Source organism: Antechinus flavipes, chromosome 2 (assembly GCF_016432865.1).
Source record: "Antechinus flavipes isolate AdamAnt ecotype Samford, QLD, Australia chromosome 2, AdamAnt_v2, whole genome shotgun sequence".
In the NCBI taxonomy this organism is placed as follows: Eukaryota; Metazoa; Chordata; class Mammalia; order Dasyuromorphia; family Dasyuridae; genus Antechinus; species Antechinus flavipes.
Window position 1 is genome coordinate 17,025,925 of NC_067399.1, and position 16,247 is coordinate 17,042,171.

At 40.3% G+C, this 16,247-nt stretch overlaps 1 protein-coding gene across 1 annotated transcript in view; it reads left to right on the forward strand.

The window, feature by feature from the left end:
- EBF2 (EBF transcription factor 2) overlaps positions 1-16,247 on the forward strand; it is a 257,455-nt gene that overhangs the window by 11,934 nt on the left and 229,274 nt on the right. Inside the window, exon 6 of the mRNA XM_051974158.1 lies at positions 5,412-5,480. Coding sequence (XP_051830118.1) covers positions 5,412-5,480 — 69 coding nt within the window. The remainder of the gene's footprint in view (positions 1-5,411; positions 5,481-16,247) is intronic.

The following is a 16,247-nucleotide window of genomic DNA, read 5'->3' on the forward strand; positions in this document are numbered from 1 at the left end:
CATTTAAGAAGGATACATAGGTTTCCAAAATTAGTCAAAATTAAAATGTACCTTCCCTCATCCACCTTCACTTCTCAGGTTAAGAACTCATGGATTAGATGAGATTCTTTTCCACTTTGTTTATAACCCTCTGTGTTCAGAGAGGGGAAATCCCCTGCCCACAGGAATGCAGCTAGCAAGTGGAATAGCAGGGATGGGCATTCAGGTCTCCTGGCACCAAAGTTCACAGCTCTTTGTGCCAGGTTCAGCAGAATGAAAGTCCCCGTGGTATCTCTCCGACTGTATTCCAACTCCTTTCCCCATTCACCCAGAAAATACTCTTTTTAGTCGGGGAGAGGATGAAAGAAGTTCTGGGAGTGAAAGTCTTACAGAGACTGGGGCGAATAGAGGACTATGGGAGTTAGCAAAACCAACAGACTCAATGGGGAAACCACTTTCATTTTTATTTCTGGGGAAAGTGATGGCCCTCTAGAGTTTCTCTTAGTTAGCTAGAAACACACAAGCACAGTCTTAATCAGGCCAAGGACTAGTTTTTCAGCCTTTTCCTGGCATTTCAAACTGAACCAACCTGATCCTGGGCTCAGACTTGGTCATCTTCAGCCTTAAGCTATAATACCTAGTGAAGAGGAGAATCATGGGAATTATCTGAGTCTCTGAAGTCTCAGATCTCTGAGCCTAAACTCATAGTTCCTGATTGGAGTGGTACAGTATGGTGGAAAGAACTACCCCCTTCTTAGAGGGCCTGGATTTAAATTCTTTTTGCCATTTTCTACTGTTATGAACTTGGGAAGGTAATTTTAATTTCCTTGGGCCACTGTTTTCTTCCCTGGAGAGAAAGAACGGGGCTAGATGGTCTCTGTTTTCTTTTCTAGTTCTAAATCTTATGATTCTATGACTTCTGAGAAGTCAGATGGGCAGCTAGAGCCCCAGGGCTGGAGTCAGGAAGACCTGAGTTCAAATGTAGCCTTAGATGCTTACACACTATGGAATCCTGGGCAGTTTCTTCGACTTTACAGCAGGAATAAGAGTCGTTTCTACCTTCCTAGAAATATTGTGAGCTTAAATGAGATACTTGTCAAGGGCCTCAAACAGAGTAGGAACTTAATAAAAATTTATTCTCTTCCCCTTCTTCCAGCACTAAATTTGTGAACTAAAGTTTCTGCTTTAATGCCATAATAGATTAAGAAGCATTTATTAATGTGCTTGCAAATCCCTATATTATGTTCCAGGCATGGGAGAGAAAAACAACAAAGAAATTGTTCCTGCTTTATAGGAACTTACATTCTATTGGGGAAGGGATATATGTGCATATAGAAGGCTTTATAAACTATATTTAAGTACATTAAGGTAATTTGGGAGAAGAATTGTTATTCAGTCCTATCTGATTCTTTTTGACCCAATTTGAGGTTTTCTTGGCAAAGATACTGGAGCAGTTTGCTATTTGCTTCTCCAGCTTTTTACAGATGAAGAAACTGAGGCAACCAGTATTAAGCCACTTGCCAAGATCCACATAGATCATAAGGGGCCAGATTGAACTCAGGTTTTTCTGGTACTCTATCTACTGTGTCTCTTGAAGCTAGAACAGAATTAGGAAAGGCTTTATGTAGCAGCTAAGGATTAGAAGAAACATAGGTGAACAGGATTGGATTTCATTTTCGAAACAAATCAGGATTAAGCCCAGCTGATGGAGGAGGCATTTTATTACCGTTTGAAAAATTAATAATAACAATTCATACTCATGCAGTACTTTAAGAGTTATAAACTCCTATAAGATGAGAATAGGGAAGGGAGAGCAAAGACTATAATTCCCATTTCACAGAGTAGGAAACAGAGATTTAGGGAAGGAATCCTATCCTTTCTTGAGTATTGCTGGGAATTACTTTTATGATTATTCTTTAATTCAATATTGGTTCAATAAACATTTATTATTTACTTAATATGTGCCAGGCACTATGAAAATTTCTGTGTATATAAATTCCAAACTAAAGGGATTTTTAAAAATTCAGTTATGATTTTGAAAATCTAGTGGAGTCCCGATACAAAGACCCACCCTTTTATATTTGAATTTGATTCACTTCTTCAAAGTTAATCCCCCACAATTATACTCTTCTGGCACCGATCTTACATTTTTATCTGTTTTTCTTCTCCTCCTGAGGAAATCCCCATGGAAAGGCAACTGAATTCAGCTGAGGAATTTTGCAAACTCACTCGTCCTCCTCAGAACTGTTCCTGATAAAGTTAAGCAGATGGGCCCATTTTGACATTGCTCTCTGTGTGTGTTTTCTTTCTGAAATCCCATGCAGCTAGCTCAGCAGTCATGCCCACTCTGGGGTCAGTTGACATGTTGATGATGTCAGCTGAGATAATCCAGGTTGATGGTCCTGAGTTCCTTGGGAATGGAGCTGCATGATTTGACTCCCGAGTCTTCTTGAGTGATTGCCATTGCTGCTTGACATTATGAAGATGTAAACATTATTAGAGCAATGGGAGAAATAAAGGAATGAGACAGAGAGATAGAGAGAGATAGAGATAGAGCGAGAGAGCGAGAGAGAGAGAGAGAGAGAACCAGACTTTTTATTAGTGTTAATCTTGGGTTGGATTGAAAATTTAAAAATAAGAACTAATGTAATTTCAAAGGCAATAGGCAAGATATCTTTTTTTAAAAAAATTCCTGTAGTTAAATTTGTTTTTTCAGAAGGTTTTTCTCTTTTATTTTTAGCTGATTTGGTGAAAGTTCTCAAGAACCTATCTAATGAAAGTTCATAGCATCTGTCAGTTTGTACAGCCCGGGAGGATAGGGCCTCATCTTATTTCTCATAATGTCTCCCCAAGTCCTCCTACATGCAGACTAGACAATATATGTTTGTTGAAACGAGTTAACTTGACTTTCTCTGGTGTATTTCACAATCAGGACTCTTTAAAATTATAGTTCCTCATTTATTAAATCTATCTATCCTGGTATGGAAGAGTAGATCTGTTTTTGATTCAAGGTAGTAATGGAGGTTGGGAGTGGGATAGAGTGTAAACAGATGACAGTGAATGGTGGTTGATTTAGGAGTAAGGCCCTTCTCTCTGTGTCTTATTATCCTGCTCTGTAAAATAGTCCATAATACTTAGAATTACGGGATGGGAGACATATAGTTGGAAGGGATTAAGATGCCATCCTCTCCAAATCTATTATTTTTTCAAATGGGGAAACTCTGGCCTTGAGAACTTAAGGGACTTGCTCATAGTTAGGAAGGATTTCACCCAAAGTCTTCTGGATTCATGTCCATCCCTCTTGCTACATAGCTTCTCACTATTGTCAAAATCACTGGCCAGTGGATGGTGGCTAACTTTTTCCTTGTCCAGTATGGACAACAGGTTTTGTTTTGTTTTGTTTTGTTTTCTATTTCAGCCATTTCAGAATTATATCCCTGGCCAAATCTGAACAGTTCCCCAATATGGTAATAACACCAGGGCCAGAGTGAGTGTAGGCTGTAGACTGTGTGGTTGAAAATAGCCAGGACAGACTTGGAATTCTGGAGTTTCTTTGAGCAAGGGACAGATAGCGTGGTGGGATATGTCTCTAAACTCACAACCCTTAGCATAGGGCCTGGCACATAGTAGGTTCTCATAAATAGTTGTTGAATTGGGTCTCCAATTTATACCCCACATTTAGTTTCCTTTGATTATTTGGTTGAAGTTCCCAGGTGTCGCTTGAACTGGGTATATTTTACTTTTTTTTTTTGATAAGCAATCTGATCTAATTTAATTCAACAAATATTTACCATAATACTATTATGTGTAAAAAAATCATAATAATCATTGAGATACAAAATAAATGAGTAAAAACCCCCACAGCTCTACTTGGAGAGAGGTGATGAATTAAATGAATGAAAAAAAATTAAGTACTTCCTGTATTTCAAGAGTTGTAGATATATAAGTGTATGATAATTTGAGGATGAAGGAGAGGGTACTAATAACTAAGTGGGTCAGGAAATTCCCTGCAGGTTAGCTGGTGGCACTGGAACTGAGCCTTGAAAGAACCTAAGGATTTTTAGAGGGAAAGTACTTGAGAATGGAGATCACTTTTTGCAAAGGTTCATAGGTGGGAAATGGAATTCCAAGTTGGGGGGGGGCAAAACAAGCAGGGTGTTTGGTTGGAATATAGGGTTCAAGAAGAGAAAGAATTGGAATGATTCTAGAAAGTTTCTTCAGTCAGTTTTTCCTAATTTTCATACCATCTCTAGGCCCCAACTTCTTCCTGTATCTCCATATTTGAATAAACCAAATAATGTCTGTCCTGGGTTAAGAGATCTCTGAGGTCCTTCCTACATTTGTGAATAAGGTTTTATAATCATACTTTCAGCTCTATATTGTCTTCTTTGTCAATTAACCACAACAAAGTCTGACCCTGGACCAACAATATTTATACAGAGTAGATGATTGATAAATGTTTGCTAAATTGAGGAAATGAACTTTCTCTAATGTCTAGCACATTTCTGTCTACTCCCTACTACTGTTAAGGTGGCTAGTGCTTACTTCCTGCAAATTGTTTTTGTTTGTTTGTTTGTTTTGCTTATTTGTTATATTAGCCTAAACTAACTCCAATTAGAAAGGTGCGTCTATCACTCTGGAAATGTACATAAGACATTTTAAAGCTAAACTGATATAACTTGATCATCCCATAGCATTGTCTCCCTTTATTACATTGATTTTTCCTTTTCTCCTTCCTTCTCCCTCCATCCCTCTTTTTTTCCTTCCTTCCTTCCTTCCTTCCTTCCTTCCTTCCTTCCTTCCTTCCTTCCTTCTTTCCTTCCTTCCTTCCTTCTTTCCTTCCTTCCTTCTTTCCTTCCTTCCTTCCTTCTTTCCTTCCTTCCTTCCTTCCTTCCTTCCTTCCTTCCTTCCTTCCTTCCTTCCTTCCTTCCTTCCTTCCTTCCTTCCTTCCTTCCTTCCTTCCTTCCTTCCTTCTTTCCTTCCTTCCTGAATCTACTATGTGCCTAGTATTGTATAAGGTTCTTTGTGGGTAGATAAAGAATCCTTACCATCCTTACCCTTTAGGAGTTTACAGTTTTTTTTTTTTTAAATAAAATCCCAGATTCAAAGAATGACAAAGCTAGAAGGGATTACTCCAGTCCAGCACCTTCCTTTTGGGGGAGACACATTCAGAAAAGGGAAGTGACTTGCCCACTGTCATTTAGCAGGTTCATGCCAGAGTCAGCCCAAAGCCCCAGGGTCATTCTGACTCATGGCTCATCACCCTTTTGCACCCAAGGCTCAGGACTGTTTGTGATTCAATTAGAATTGGTGTGAGTTGGAGGATGAGTGGGAGATCGCCATCTTCAGTGATTGCTCTGGGGACAACCAGAGGCCCTTGAATCATGTGTATTTCAGCCTATTTTTGTTCCTTTCCCCTCCATTTCCTGCAGTCGGTGCTGTGAAAAGAAGAGCTGTGGCAATCGCAATGAGACTCCTTCAGACCCAGTCATCATCGACAGGTAGGGAAAAAATGTTTCTTAAATGGATTCCCTCCCCCCCACCCCCCTTTCCTCATGAAGTTCGAGGATGTTTGTTATCTCCTGGTTCTTCTGTTGTTGGGTAGGTACTGAGAAGCTTGCAGGACTCTGGAAAAAGTGGAAGCTTGGGGGAACCACTACTTTTAAATGTATTCTTGATTTCCCTTCCCTGCCGGCTAATTTCAGCGTCGGGTGATTTGTGTCGAGGGTGTTCTCTCCCAACCTACAGGGATCCAGTAGCATCCTAGAAAGGGAATCATTTCAGGATTTAGCCACTGCCCTTGTTAGTGAGTTGAGGGGTTGTGGTTGGGCTCAAAGAGTATTTAGGCCAAACTTATTTTGAGGTTTGGGGGGAGGGGAACTTCATTGAATCTGGTCTTCTGTTTTCTCTTGGGATGCTGAGCTGAGAGCTGTTGTCTGTGCCGTGTTCTAATGGGGAAAGATTCTTTTGGGCCAAGGTTTGGACGATGACTTGCCATATTATATATTTTGCTTTTTTGTAACATGGGAAATCGAGCTAAGCAAACCAGCAAAGACAAACAAAACCATCCTTCTGAGACTGTAAAATTCTGAGGAAAACCCATTTCCTGTTCTCTATCTCCCAGTCCTTTTTCATTCTTTAGATCACAAATTCTCAGCCTTTGCAAGAAATAGGGCCCCCTTTAAAAAAGAAAAACTCCCCCACATTTCACATGAGAGTTGTATTACAGTTAGCATATTGATTGCGTTGATAAAAAGCTATTATGAATTCAGTAACACTTTGGAATAAATTTGTATTTGAATAGCTACATGGGAGGCAGCTTAGTGTAATAGATGCAGAAATAGACTGGGAGCCAGGAAGACCTGGATTCGAGTCCTACCTCTGAAATATACTGCCTGTGTGTTCTTGGGTAAATCATTTAGCTTCTCATTACCACAAAAATAGCTCTTAAAGACTATAAGTTGCAGAACAAACTAGCTACCCAGACTAGTGAAATCTCAGGTCCCAATCTCTCTTAATCACAGCAACTCTATATACTTTTGAAAAAGAGTCACATATGGTATTTTAGTACTAATACTATAAGTTATAGAAGAGCTACTAATTTGCATCTGTGAAGGAAATTTCCCACACAAGGAGTTCCCCATTTTAGGGAAATCCCAGGTCTATAGTCTTACACAGTAACAAATAAGACACATTCAGTCTAGAGAAGGTTGGTTTCACTATTTATTATTTTGACTCATTAACATGAAATGAACCCCTTGTAACAAATCCAAGCTTTGTCAGGTCCACAGGTTGAGTTTCATTGCTATCTGCTGTTAGCCTCAGCCTTCCTGGGGAAGGGTTTTCCTTGAAGAGAAGATTTTGGGAGACATGTTCAGAAGTCATATGGAAGAGGAATAAGGCATGTTCAGTTTGGCTCCAAAGGTTACAACTAGGAAAAGCAAGTGAGAAAGAGATAAATTTAGGTTCAATGTCAGGAAAAGCTTCAGACCAAGAATGGAAAGGGTTTCTCCAAGAGCAAATATAATCTGCCCGGAGGGCCATGAGTCTAGGCTGGACCACTGGCTGGGTGTGTTAGAGTCAGGATACCTCTCCCATGTAGGTTGGACACTTGATGTCCACCAAGGACCCTTCTGGTTCTCTAAGATTCAACAATTGAGTTTCCAGTCTGGTCCAGTATTGGAACCTTGAGATCACAGTTAGCATGGATTCTTTTTTGGCCTAAATGGAGAGCATCAATAGTCTGCTGAATTCTGAGTCTAAAATCATAATCCTGGCTCTCTTCCAAGTTTCATTGCGGATATTACAGCATGGGAAGAGGAAGCCAAAGACAAAGTTCAGTGTTTGCTCTGGCTCCTGGTTCAATGGCCTTAAAGAGGCCATTTGGGGTACTCTTCTTCAATAGAAGAACCAGCTTGTCAGCTTTAGACACTTCCTAGACCCTGTCACCAAGTGGAAAGTCAAGAGCTCTAGCATTTCCCATCCCAAGATAGGATCCTGTAGACATTGAAAGATTACCAGTCAAGAAAGTTGGAAAGGATGCTACTGAATGGGCTAAGAGGTGCCTTCTGAGGTCTCTTCACTCTGATTTGAAATCTCAGGAACTTCCTGGAGTCGGGTTCATCACAGCCCAGAGACTCTTGGGAAAAGAAGGTGGAACAATAAGGGTGTCTTTCCAAGATGTAAGGTTATTTACAATTTGGCCTTGAAGGACCACAGAGATCACCTTGTAACTGTATAGATGAGCCTAAGGTCACATTGGTATTAAAATCCATGCCCTTGATTCTAAATCAGTCTTCTGCCTATGTCACTGAATGCAACCCAGTTTCAGAAGGTTGTTTGCAATCTTAATTGGTCTCTCTCAGAATATATGAACAAAATCATAGACTTATAGATAGAAAGATCTTAAAGAACATTCCATTCAAATCTCTCATTTTATTAAAAAAATTTTAAATAAAGATCCACATTCCCTCTCGCTCCCTCTAACAGCCTAATGAGAAATCAAGAAAAACACCTTTTTATACAGTCAAGCAAGACAAATTCTTATATCAACCATGTCCAAAAACTTATGTTTTAATCTTCCCTTTGAGTCCATTCCATCTTTATCAGAAAGTGTAAGGCCTATTTCTTCCCTCATTTTATTTAAATATTTTGGATAGATTTTTTTTGTTTTATGGCAGAATCATTTCCCAATAATCTGTCTCTCTTTTCCTTCCATCAACCCTTCCTTGTAACAAGACAAACTTACATGAACCCAACAACCAATGCAAAGATCAAATCTGATAGGTTAGGTAATGTTCTCACAATTTCAAAATCCTAGTTAAGAGAGAGAGATGTGTTTCATCAGCCATTCTGCACTGAGATTGGTCGTGACAATTGATCTTTATAAACATCATTATAGTCCTTATATTTATTGTTCTCTAGGTTCTGAGGACTTCAATCTGCATTGGTTTGTCAAGCCTGCCTGTGTTATGTTTCTGCAAATTCCTTATATTCATTGTTTCTTTTTAAAAATAGTTTTTATCACTCTTTTGTTTTTTATATCACCCACATTTCTTAATATGTCCTCACTTTCCCCTTGTTGTGAGCCATTCCTTATTGGGTGGAGACTGGGGTAGGGATGGTCCTGTGATTTCATTGGCATTGGCAAATAAGGAAACTCCCTCTGCCATTGCATAGCAATATATAATCTGAAATTTATAGTCTTTAAAAAAGTAACCCAGAGTTCTTGGAAATGAAAAGATGTGGCTAAGCATGTGTCAGAAGGAGAGCTTGAACCTAGTCAGGTTCTCTATTCACTAGATCATGCTCTCTCTTGTCACTTATAGCAAAGACTGCAGAGAGGGAAAAAAATATTAGCCAACACATCTTCAAATATGTTCCGCACTCATAGTCCCCCAACTCTGCAAAAAGTTAGGGCAGCGCCTTCTCATAATTTTCTTTGGGACCAAATTTGGTCATTATAATCAACATGGAAGTTTCCATTGCTTTGTTGTGGTTGTTCGTTCTACTTATATTATTATAGTCTTCTTGTTTATTGTTTTCCTAGGTCTTTTTACTTTACTTTGCATCAGTTCATAGAAATCGTCTCATGCTTCTCTGCATTCATCACATTCATCATTTCTAGTGAGCAATTTGATTCCATTACATTCAAATAGTATAATTTGTTTTTTAAAATCAACTTTTCTTTGTTATTTTAATTCCAAATTTTCTCTTGCCTTCTTACCTTCCCCCATCCTTGGAAAAGGATAGAAAAATAAAAACCAGGTAAAAACATGCAACATGCATTTCTTCACTAACCATATTCCAAGAAAAAAATAAAAGAAATATATTTCAATCTGCTTTCTGAGCAGATCAGTTCTCTCACTGGTGGTAGTTATAGCATGTTTCATCCTGAGTCCTTTGGACATTATGGTTTGTTATTGAGTTGATCAGAGTAGCTAAGTCTTTCTTTATAATATTGCTGTTGCTGTATCAATTGTTCTGATTATTCTCACGTCACTTTATTCAGCATAATTTCAAATGAATAAAATTTCAATTTAAGTAGCATAAATACCCATTTCCCAATTCAAAGGTACCCATTTTGTTCCCAGTTTTTTGACTGTTTTTGTGACTATAGAACTCTTTTTTTCTGGCTTTGACTTCTGTGAGGACTATCCCCGGTAGTATAGTCCTTGGCTTAAATGATCAGTTCTAAATAATTCCATGAAGTGATCAATTGGGTTTATAGCTCTATCAAGAGGGTATCAGTGTGCCAGCTTTTTCACAGTCTCTACACCATTTTAACTGATTCCATCTTTGTTTATCTCTCAAATATTGATAGAGTCGTTTCCTTTTAAAGAAAAGGAAAATGAATCTGGAAGAGCCTAAAAATTTAGTCCAAAACATTTTTTATTAGTTTTGTTAGTAGATGAGCCAGTACTGGACTCCAGACCTCTTCAGCTCTAAACATCACTTTTCTCACATCACTTCTCTGTCTTTCTTAGAGGGTTTTTTTTTAAACCTCAAATCAGAAGCAAATATTAGTGAGATCTGGAATGACTCCCTTCTTCTCCCTACTACTAAGGTTGAAAGTCAAAGGACAGTTTCCTATAAAGTGGGCTAATTCATTGGTAGTAGATTTCAAGACCGTGATAGGGTCTTCCCTTCATACTGGTGGATATTGAGCAGATCATTTAACATTTTGGTGCCTCAGTTTCCCCCTCAGCAAAATGGAGGTCTGTTGGGTTAGATAATTTCTCTTCCAGCTCTGTATATCACTTCTAGGGGCAGCTTAAGTATAGCTCTGTCCATTACTGCTTTTTGAGAACTGGAAATCTTAGTCTCTCTCTCAGCTATTTATCTAGTCCCTTTCACCAGCTCATCTTTCCAAAAGGCACTCCAACTTCAAGACCGTTTCTCTACCAATAAACACTCTGTAAACCACCTTAAAAAAAGCTTTCCAACCCATAAATGGTAACCAACACCCTGCATCCTATATTCATAGTCAGGATCTAGCTTCAGTTTTTACTTTTAGACAAAATCTGAAATATACACCCTACAAATATCACCGAGTCTGGTTTTTTTTTCTCATATCAATGCCCATAGAAGAGGCAGGAAATGATCAAACTTTACATTTCTGAGGGGGGTAGCGGATAGCCCCATTGGGTGGATGTATGGTTGGCCCGGGAGAGTCTGAGATTGTCGCAAGAAGGTAGACGTTGTTTCTCGGTAACCTATCATGGCGTTTTATGAGACCGGGGCATTTATTTTTACTATCTCGTAGGCAGTTAAACGGCCCTGAGATGGCTCCGAGTCACTTAAAATACGTGTTACTTCCGAAATGCAGCACGTCTGCCCACGGAAACATACATACCAGAGTGTATTGTAAACTGGCGAGTTCCACGTTTTAAGAGAACACACTTTATTGTAAACAGATGCGTTTGTTTCGCTTGTTTATCAGAGGGTTTTTGTTTTGAAAATATTGTTCCCTCAAAGAAGCAGTCTGGCTTCCTCCATCGTCTTTGGGGGTGTGCTCGGGGTGTGCGTTTGTGTGTTTGTGTGCCTTTGTCCGTAGAAGAAAACAGCGATTTCTAACCCTTTCTGCAGTATCATCGAGGGACAGTCGGGAGGAATTGTGGGGCTGGAGGGGTGGAGTGGGATCCTGGAAGGAGCCTTGGTCTCTGAGTCAGGAGGCTGCAACTTGAGTTCCAACTCTGCTCCCGGTTTCCCAGTTGTATGACAACGGCCTGACCGCTTCCACTTTCTGACTTTCACTTTTCTCTCTGGGAAAATGAGATGATTTTGGAAGTCCTTTCATGCGCCATATCAATAATTTTATGATCTCAACTAGTTCCAAACCTATCCCAGAATCATGGAAGGCCAGGATCAGAAGGTCGGGAGCAGGGGCCATCCAGGCCAGCTCAGATCTGAAGAATGATTCCCTTGACAATGTTGGCGAGTGGTCATCTAGGCTTTGATGAAATCCCTCCAATAAAGTCTGTGCTCTAGAAGGAGTCCTGGCCCCTGCTGCTGTCAGGAGGGCGATCCACTTCTCCACCAGCGTTAAAATGATACAAATAATGTTAGAACCTCCACCGAGGACCCAGAGGACCATTTGCCTCTTTGCTGTTGTTTACAGATTTTCTTTTGCTCTATTCCACTAGGAGCTCTTTACTCTTTCCAATCAGGGCAGGGTGATTATCAGTCGTGATTTTATGGAATGGTTTCAATGCATTGGCTAATCCCATAGCTTCTTGTCTGATATTGTCCATTAAGGAGAGGGGGTACTCAAACATCTCTTCATATCGTATAGATTTTCAGAATTATGATTACATCTGAGATGCACACACACATACACACATGGTATATTATTATATATAATATATAATTATATATATTATTTGAGTATATATTATATATAATTATATATTATTTTAGTATATATTATATAATTATATATTATTTTAGTATACATTATATATAATTATATATTATTTTAGTATATATTATATATAATTATATATATAATTTTAGTATACATTATATACAATTATACATCATTTTAGTATATATTATATATAATTATATATATAATAAATATTATATATCTCAATACAACATATATATATAAAACACAAAAACTATACATCATATGTAACATATATCTTAACCTATATATGGTTATATGTTAAGTTTTCAGTTGTCTTTTCAATAGATATTTGTTGGACCAAAGGAAAGGCTGATTTTGGAGTCAGAGTCCTGAACAAGTCACTAAGAGTCTGAATGTCAGTTTTCTCATCGGGACTGACTGGATTAGCTGAGGGTCGAATGAGATAATGTGCTTGCCGATCTTAAAGTATTTTAAATCATCATCATCATCATCATTACACAACCTTTTTATGTCTATTCCAGTTTTAGTTTTATGACTGTGGAGTATCAGTCTTGCCTATGCATAGAACTAAGTGAATTCATGATCGGATAGTAACAGGAGAAAAACTGCTCTAAGAGCATCTGAATCTTGGTTCTGGAGCTAGGATGACCTCAGATACGTTATGTCGATCGGACATTTCACAAACTCTACAATAATCCAGAATTGTGCGCTATCTTCCCTTCTCCTGGGGCCTCGGTTTCCCCTTTTGTAAGACGGACTGATTTCTAAGCTGCCTTCCTCCATTTTGGGTCCTATGAACCCTGGATGATGAATCAGAGCAGTGTCCCGCTTCTAACAGCGAGCGGGACAGAGGGACAGAAACTTCTGAAAAGCCATAACCTTGGGCTCATTAATGTTTTGAATAAAGTTCAAAGTTCCTGGCTGAGCAAAATCATTTTTTGCATGCAGTTCTCATCCCGGACTCTGCCTCTGATTAGCAGCCTGGTGTGTGTGGGGATAAATATAAAGGCTTGGACATATTTACATTTGTGGTTTCCGATAGGAGCAGGAATGTTGCCCCGCTTATGATATATGGCTTTTTTCTGCCCTGCCTCCAGCTGCCTGTTCCTTGGCTGGAAGCTTCTTCTAAGGAGAAGAGTGGCTGAGAAAGAAAACCTAGCAGAATAGAACCGACTGTGGCATTGGGAATCGGGGGGGAGGGCCCTAACCTGACAGCTCTGCTTGGTCACCTATTACCCGTGTGATCTTGGTCAGGTCACCTAACTTTTCTGGATTTAGGAACCTCATTGGTAAAATGTTAGGGCCCAGATCCAGGAGCTGATTTGCATCCTGGAAACTGGCCACAATCAGGGCTCGGTCTAGTGTTTTGTTGATTGTCTAGCGATGGATTAGGCAAGTGATGGAGAAGAGGTTAACAATGTCTCGAAAGTGTGTCCTACGACACGTGTGTGTGTTTTTTGGAAAACTCTTTGTTACACACTTACTAACATACCCTTGGCTTAGAGTGCTAAGATTCTTATGGATCCTAATAACCCATAAACTTCCAAGGCTCCTTTCTTTGCATTTGAAATCCCAAATGATAATTCTATTTTAATGGAGGCAAGCCCTACGTGTCTTGGGGGAGCATACGCAAGTGAAAAGGATTAGGAATTGCTTCTCTTTAGACTGCCGTAGAATCAGAAGACCTGTGTTTGAACCCTGTTTTGGATATCTTTTAGCTGTGTGACCTTGGACCAATCATTTTGCTTCTCTGGGACTCAGTTTTTAAATCTTTATGGACAGAGGCTGGACTAGTTACCCCTGAAGGTTCAAATTCAGGGTCTTAAGATTTTAAATGCAGGTTGGATGTGGGGTCAAAGGATCTAGATTCAAGGCAATTATCCTGATACCAAAACAGGACTAATAATTAAAAAATAAAAGATAAAACTAATAGTTTTTGGTCTCAGTTTTCTCCTCTGTAATAATAAGGGATTTGGACTAGATGGGCTGTAAGCATCTGCTAATTCTAGATTTGTGGTCCTTTGAGGCAGAAGTACTTGGAGATTAGCCTTGGAGTTCAAATCCTGCCTCAGACACTAGCTATGTGACCTTGTTAACTTAGCCTCTGCCTGCCTCCGTTTCCTCTCCTGTAAAATGGGGATAATAATACCTCCTACAATAATCCTTACTGGGTTGTTGTGGGGATTGAATGAGATAATATGCATAAAATACTCTGTAAACATTGAAGAACTCTCTCTCTAGGTGACTATGAACAGCTCTACCAGGGAGATATTCCATGGATCGTTCTCCCCATTTTACGTAGTAACACTGGGAAAACTGAGGTTGAAAGAGGTGCAATGCCTATCCCTGTGACCCTAGGAAGGAGCCACATCATTTCTCCAAGCCTCAGTCTTCTCCCCCTTTAATAGGAAGTGAATTAACTAGATTTTTCTGTTCTAAACTTCGTATATTAGCAAAGAATCGGACCCAAAGGGTCTGCTCCCCTTGATGCATCCGGGCCGGGGCTTTCCCTGGGCTTCCTCCCTGCCTGTGTGTGGGTCCTTTACCCTCCAGCCTGATGGACCCTCTTCCCATCCTCCCCCTCCTCAGCTCCTACATCTGCTCTCCCTGCCGTTGCTGGAACCAGGGTGTTCTCCCCTGTACCTTCTCCTGCCATCTGGCACACCCCCTTTCTGCAGCTCTCTGCCTCATCAACTCCCCAGCTCCAACGAAACATATGTTTCATTCCTCTTTCCCCTGATCTAGCCGTGCGTTTCCTCTCTCAGATTTAACACTTTGCATTGGAGGCTGGAGATATCCGTGGGGTGGGGGAGTGAGTGAGGAGGCTGTGGGAGGAGATCCTTGGCCCACCTGTCACGCCGCCTCCCTCTCGGGAGACTGGAGCCCCAGTTCTGATGCAGAGCGAGATTTGGAGACGGGAGACCCGCGTTCGAGTCTTGGCTTTGGCCCCTGGGATCCTGGGCAAGTCCCTAAAGCCGCGGTGGCGATTCTGGTGTCATGGGAAGACGGCCAGCTTTGGAGGGGGAGAGGGTCTGGCTTCAGATCAGGCTCCTTCCGTAGACTGCCTGGGTGGCTTGGAACCACTCACTTCCCTTTCCTCATCTGCATCTCAGGTCCCTCCCAGCTTAAATCTCTAGTCCCAATTCCACCCTTGTAGGTACCAAACTCTAGGATTTTGAACCTTCCGCCCATATGGATGACAACCTGTCTATAACTTAGGGGGTGAGTTTAGGGTTTCCTGAGGCACAGAGGGGACAAATGACTCACTTGCACAGCTGAGAAATATCAGGAAGGATTTGAACTCAGGACTTCCTGACTCCAAGCTTCAAACTCAATCCACTAGAACACCCTCCCTGTACTCTAGTAGTTAGATTCAAGATCATACCCAATCCTTGTCCCACATTGGTGGGAAGTAGTGTAGAAATGGGGGAAAACTTTTGACTTTTCCAGAGTTGGGAGTCTTGGATTCCAGTCTTGGTGATGATCAATGGCAAGTTACTTCCTTCTCTGAGCCTCAGTTTCCTGAGCTGTAAAATGGGATTAAAACCTTTGAACCATTTCTCTCAATCCCTATGGAGCTTTGTGCTTGCATTTGGATTTCCGGGGCTTAACATAGAGCTAGCTTAGTCCAAAGTAATCATTTAATAGATGCTCTTCCTCCAACAAGCATTTATTAAGCACCTTGGATATGGCACGTGATGTGCTGGATGATAGATGTACAAAACCAGAAAGGGAACATTGGGGAATATTGAGAAGAATGTACAAAGTACAATGCAATGGAGAAAGCTGGATTTGGAGTCAGAGGACATGGGTTGGAATTAGCCATTTGTTAGCTGTGGGATTTTGTGCAAGTGATTCGACCTTTCTGGATCTCAGTGTCCTCGTCTGTAAAATTAGGATTTGAACTAGATAATTTGTGAAGTCCTTTCTAACTGTGGGTCTCTGATCTATAAGACACACACACACACACACACACACACACACGAGTTATTATTATTTCACAACAACTTGCTATCTGCCTTCATTTTGTTCATTTGCCAAAGAAGTATCTTTAGATTTACTGAGCCATCTGTGATCCCTGGTGCAGGCTCCCGATTTATCCTCACTTCTCCCTCTAATAATAACTCTCATTTACGTAGCATTTTACAAAGCTCTAGCCCCTTAACCAGAGAGGGAGAGCAGGTATGATTGGCTCCATTTTGCAGATGAGATAGCTGAGGTCCAGAAAGAAAAAGTGATTTGCCCAGAATTAGGCAGAGAGTAAATAAGTAAGATTGAGATTTGTTCCCTCCACTCTACTTCTCTCTTCTCCTCTATCCCTCCCTAAATCCTGGTCGTTAAGCAAGGGAAAAGACTTCGTCTTTTATTGTCTATCTTTTCTATTTATTTTTCTGTG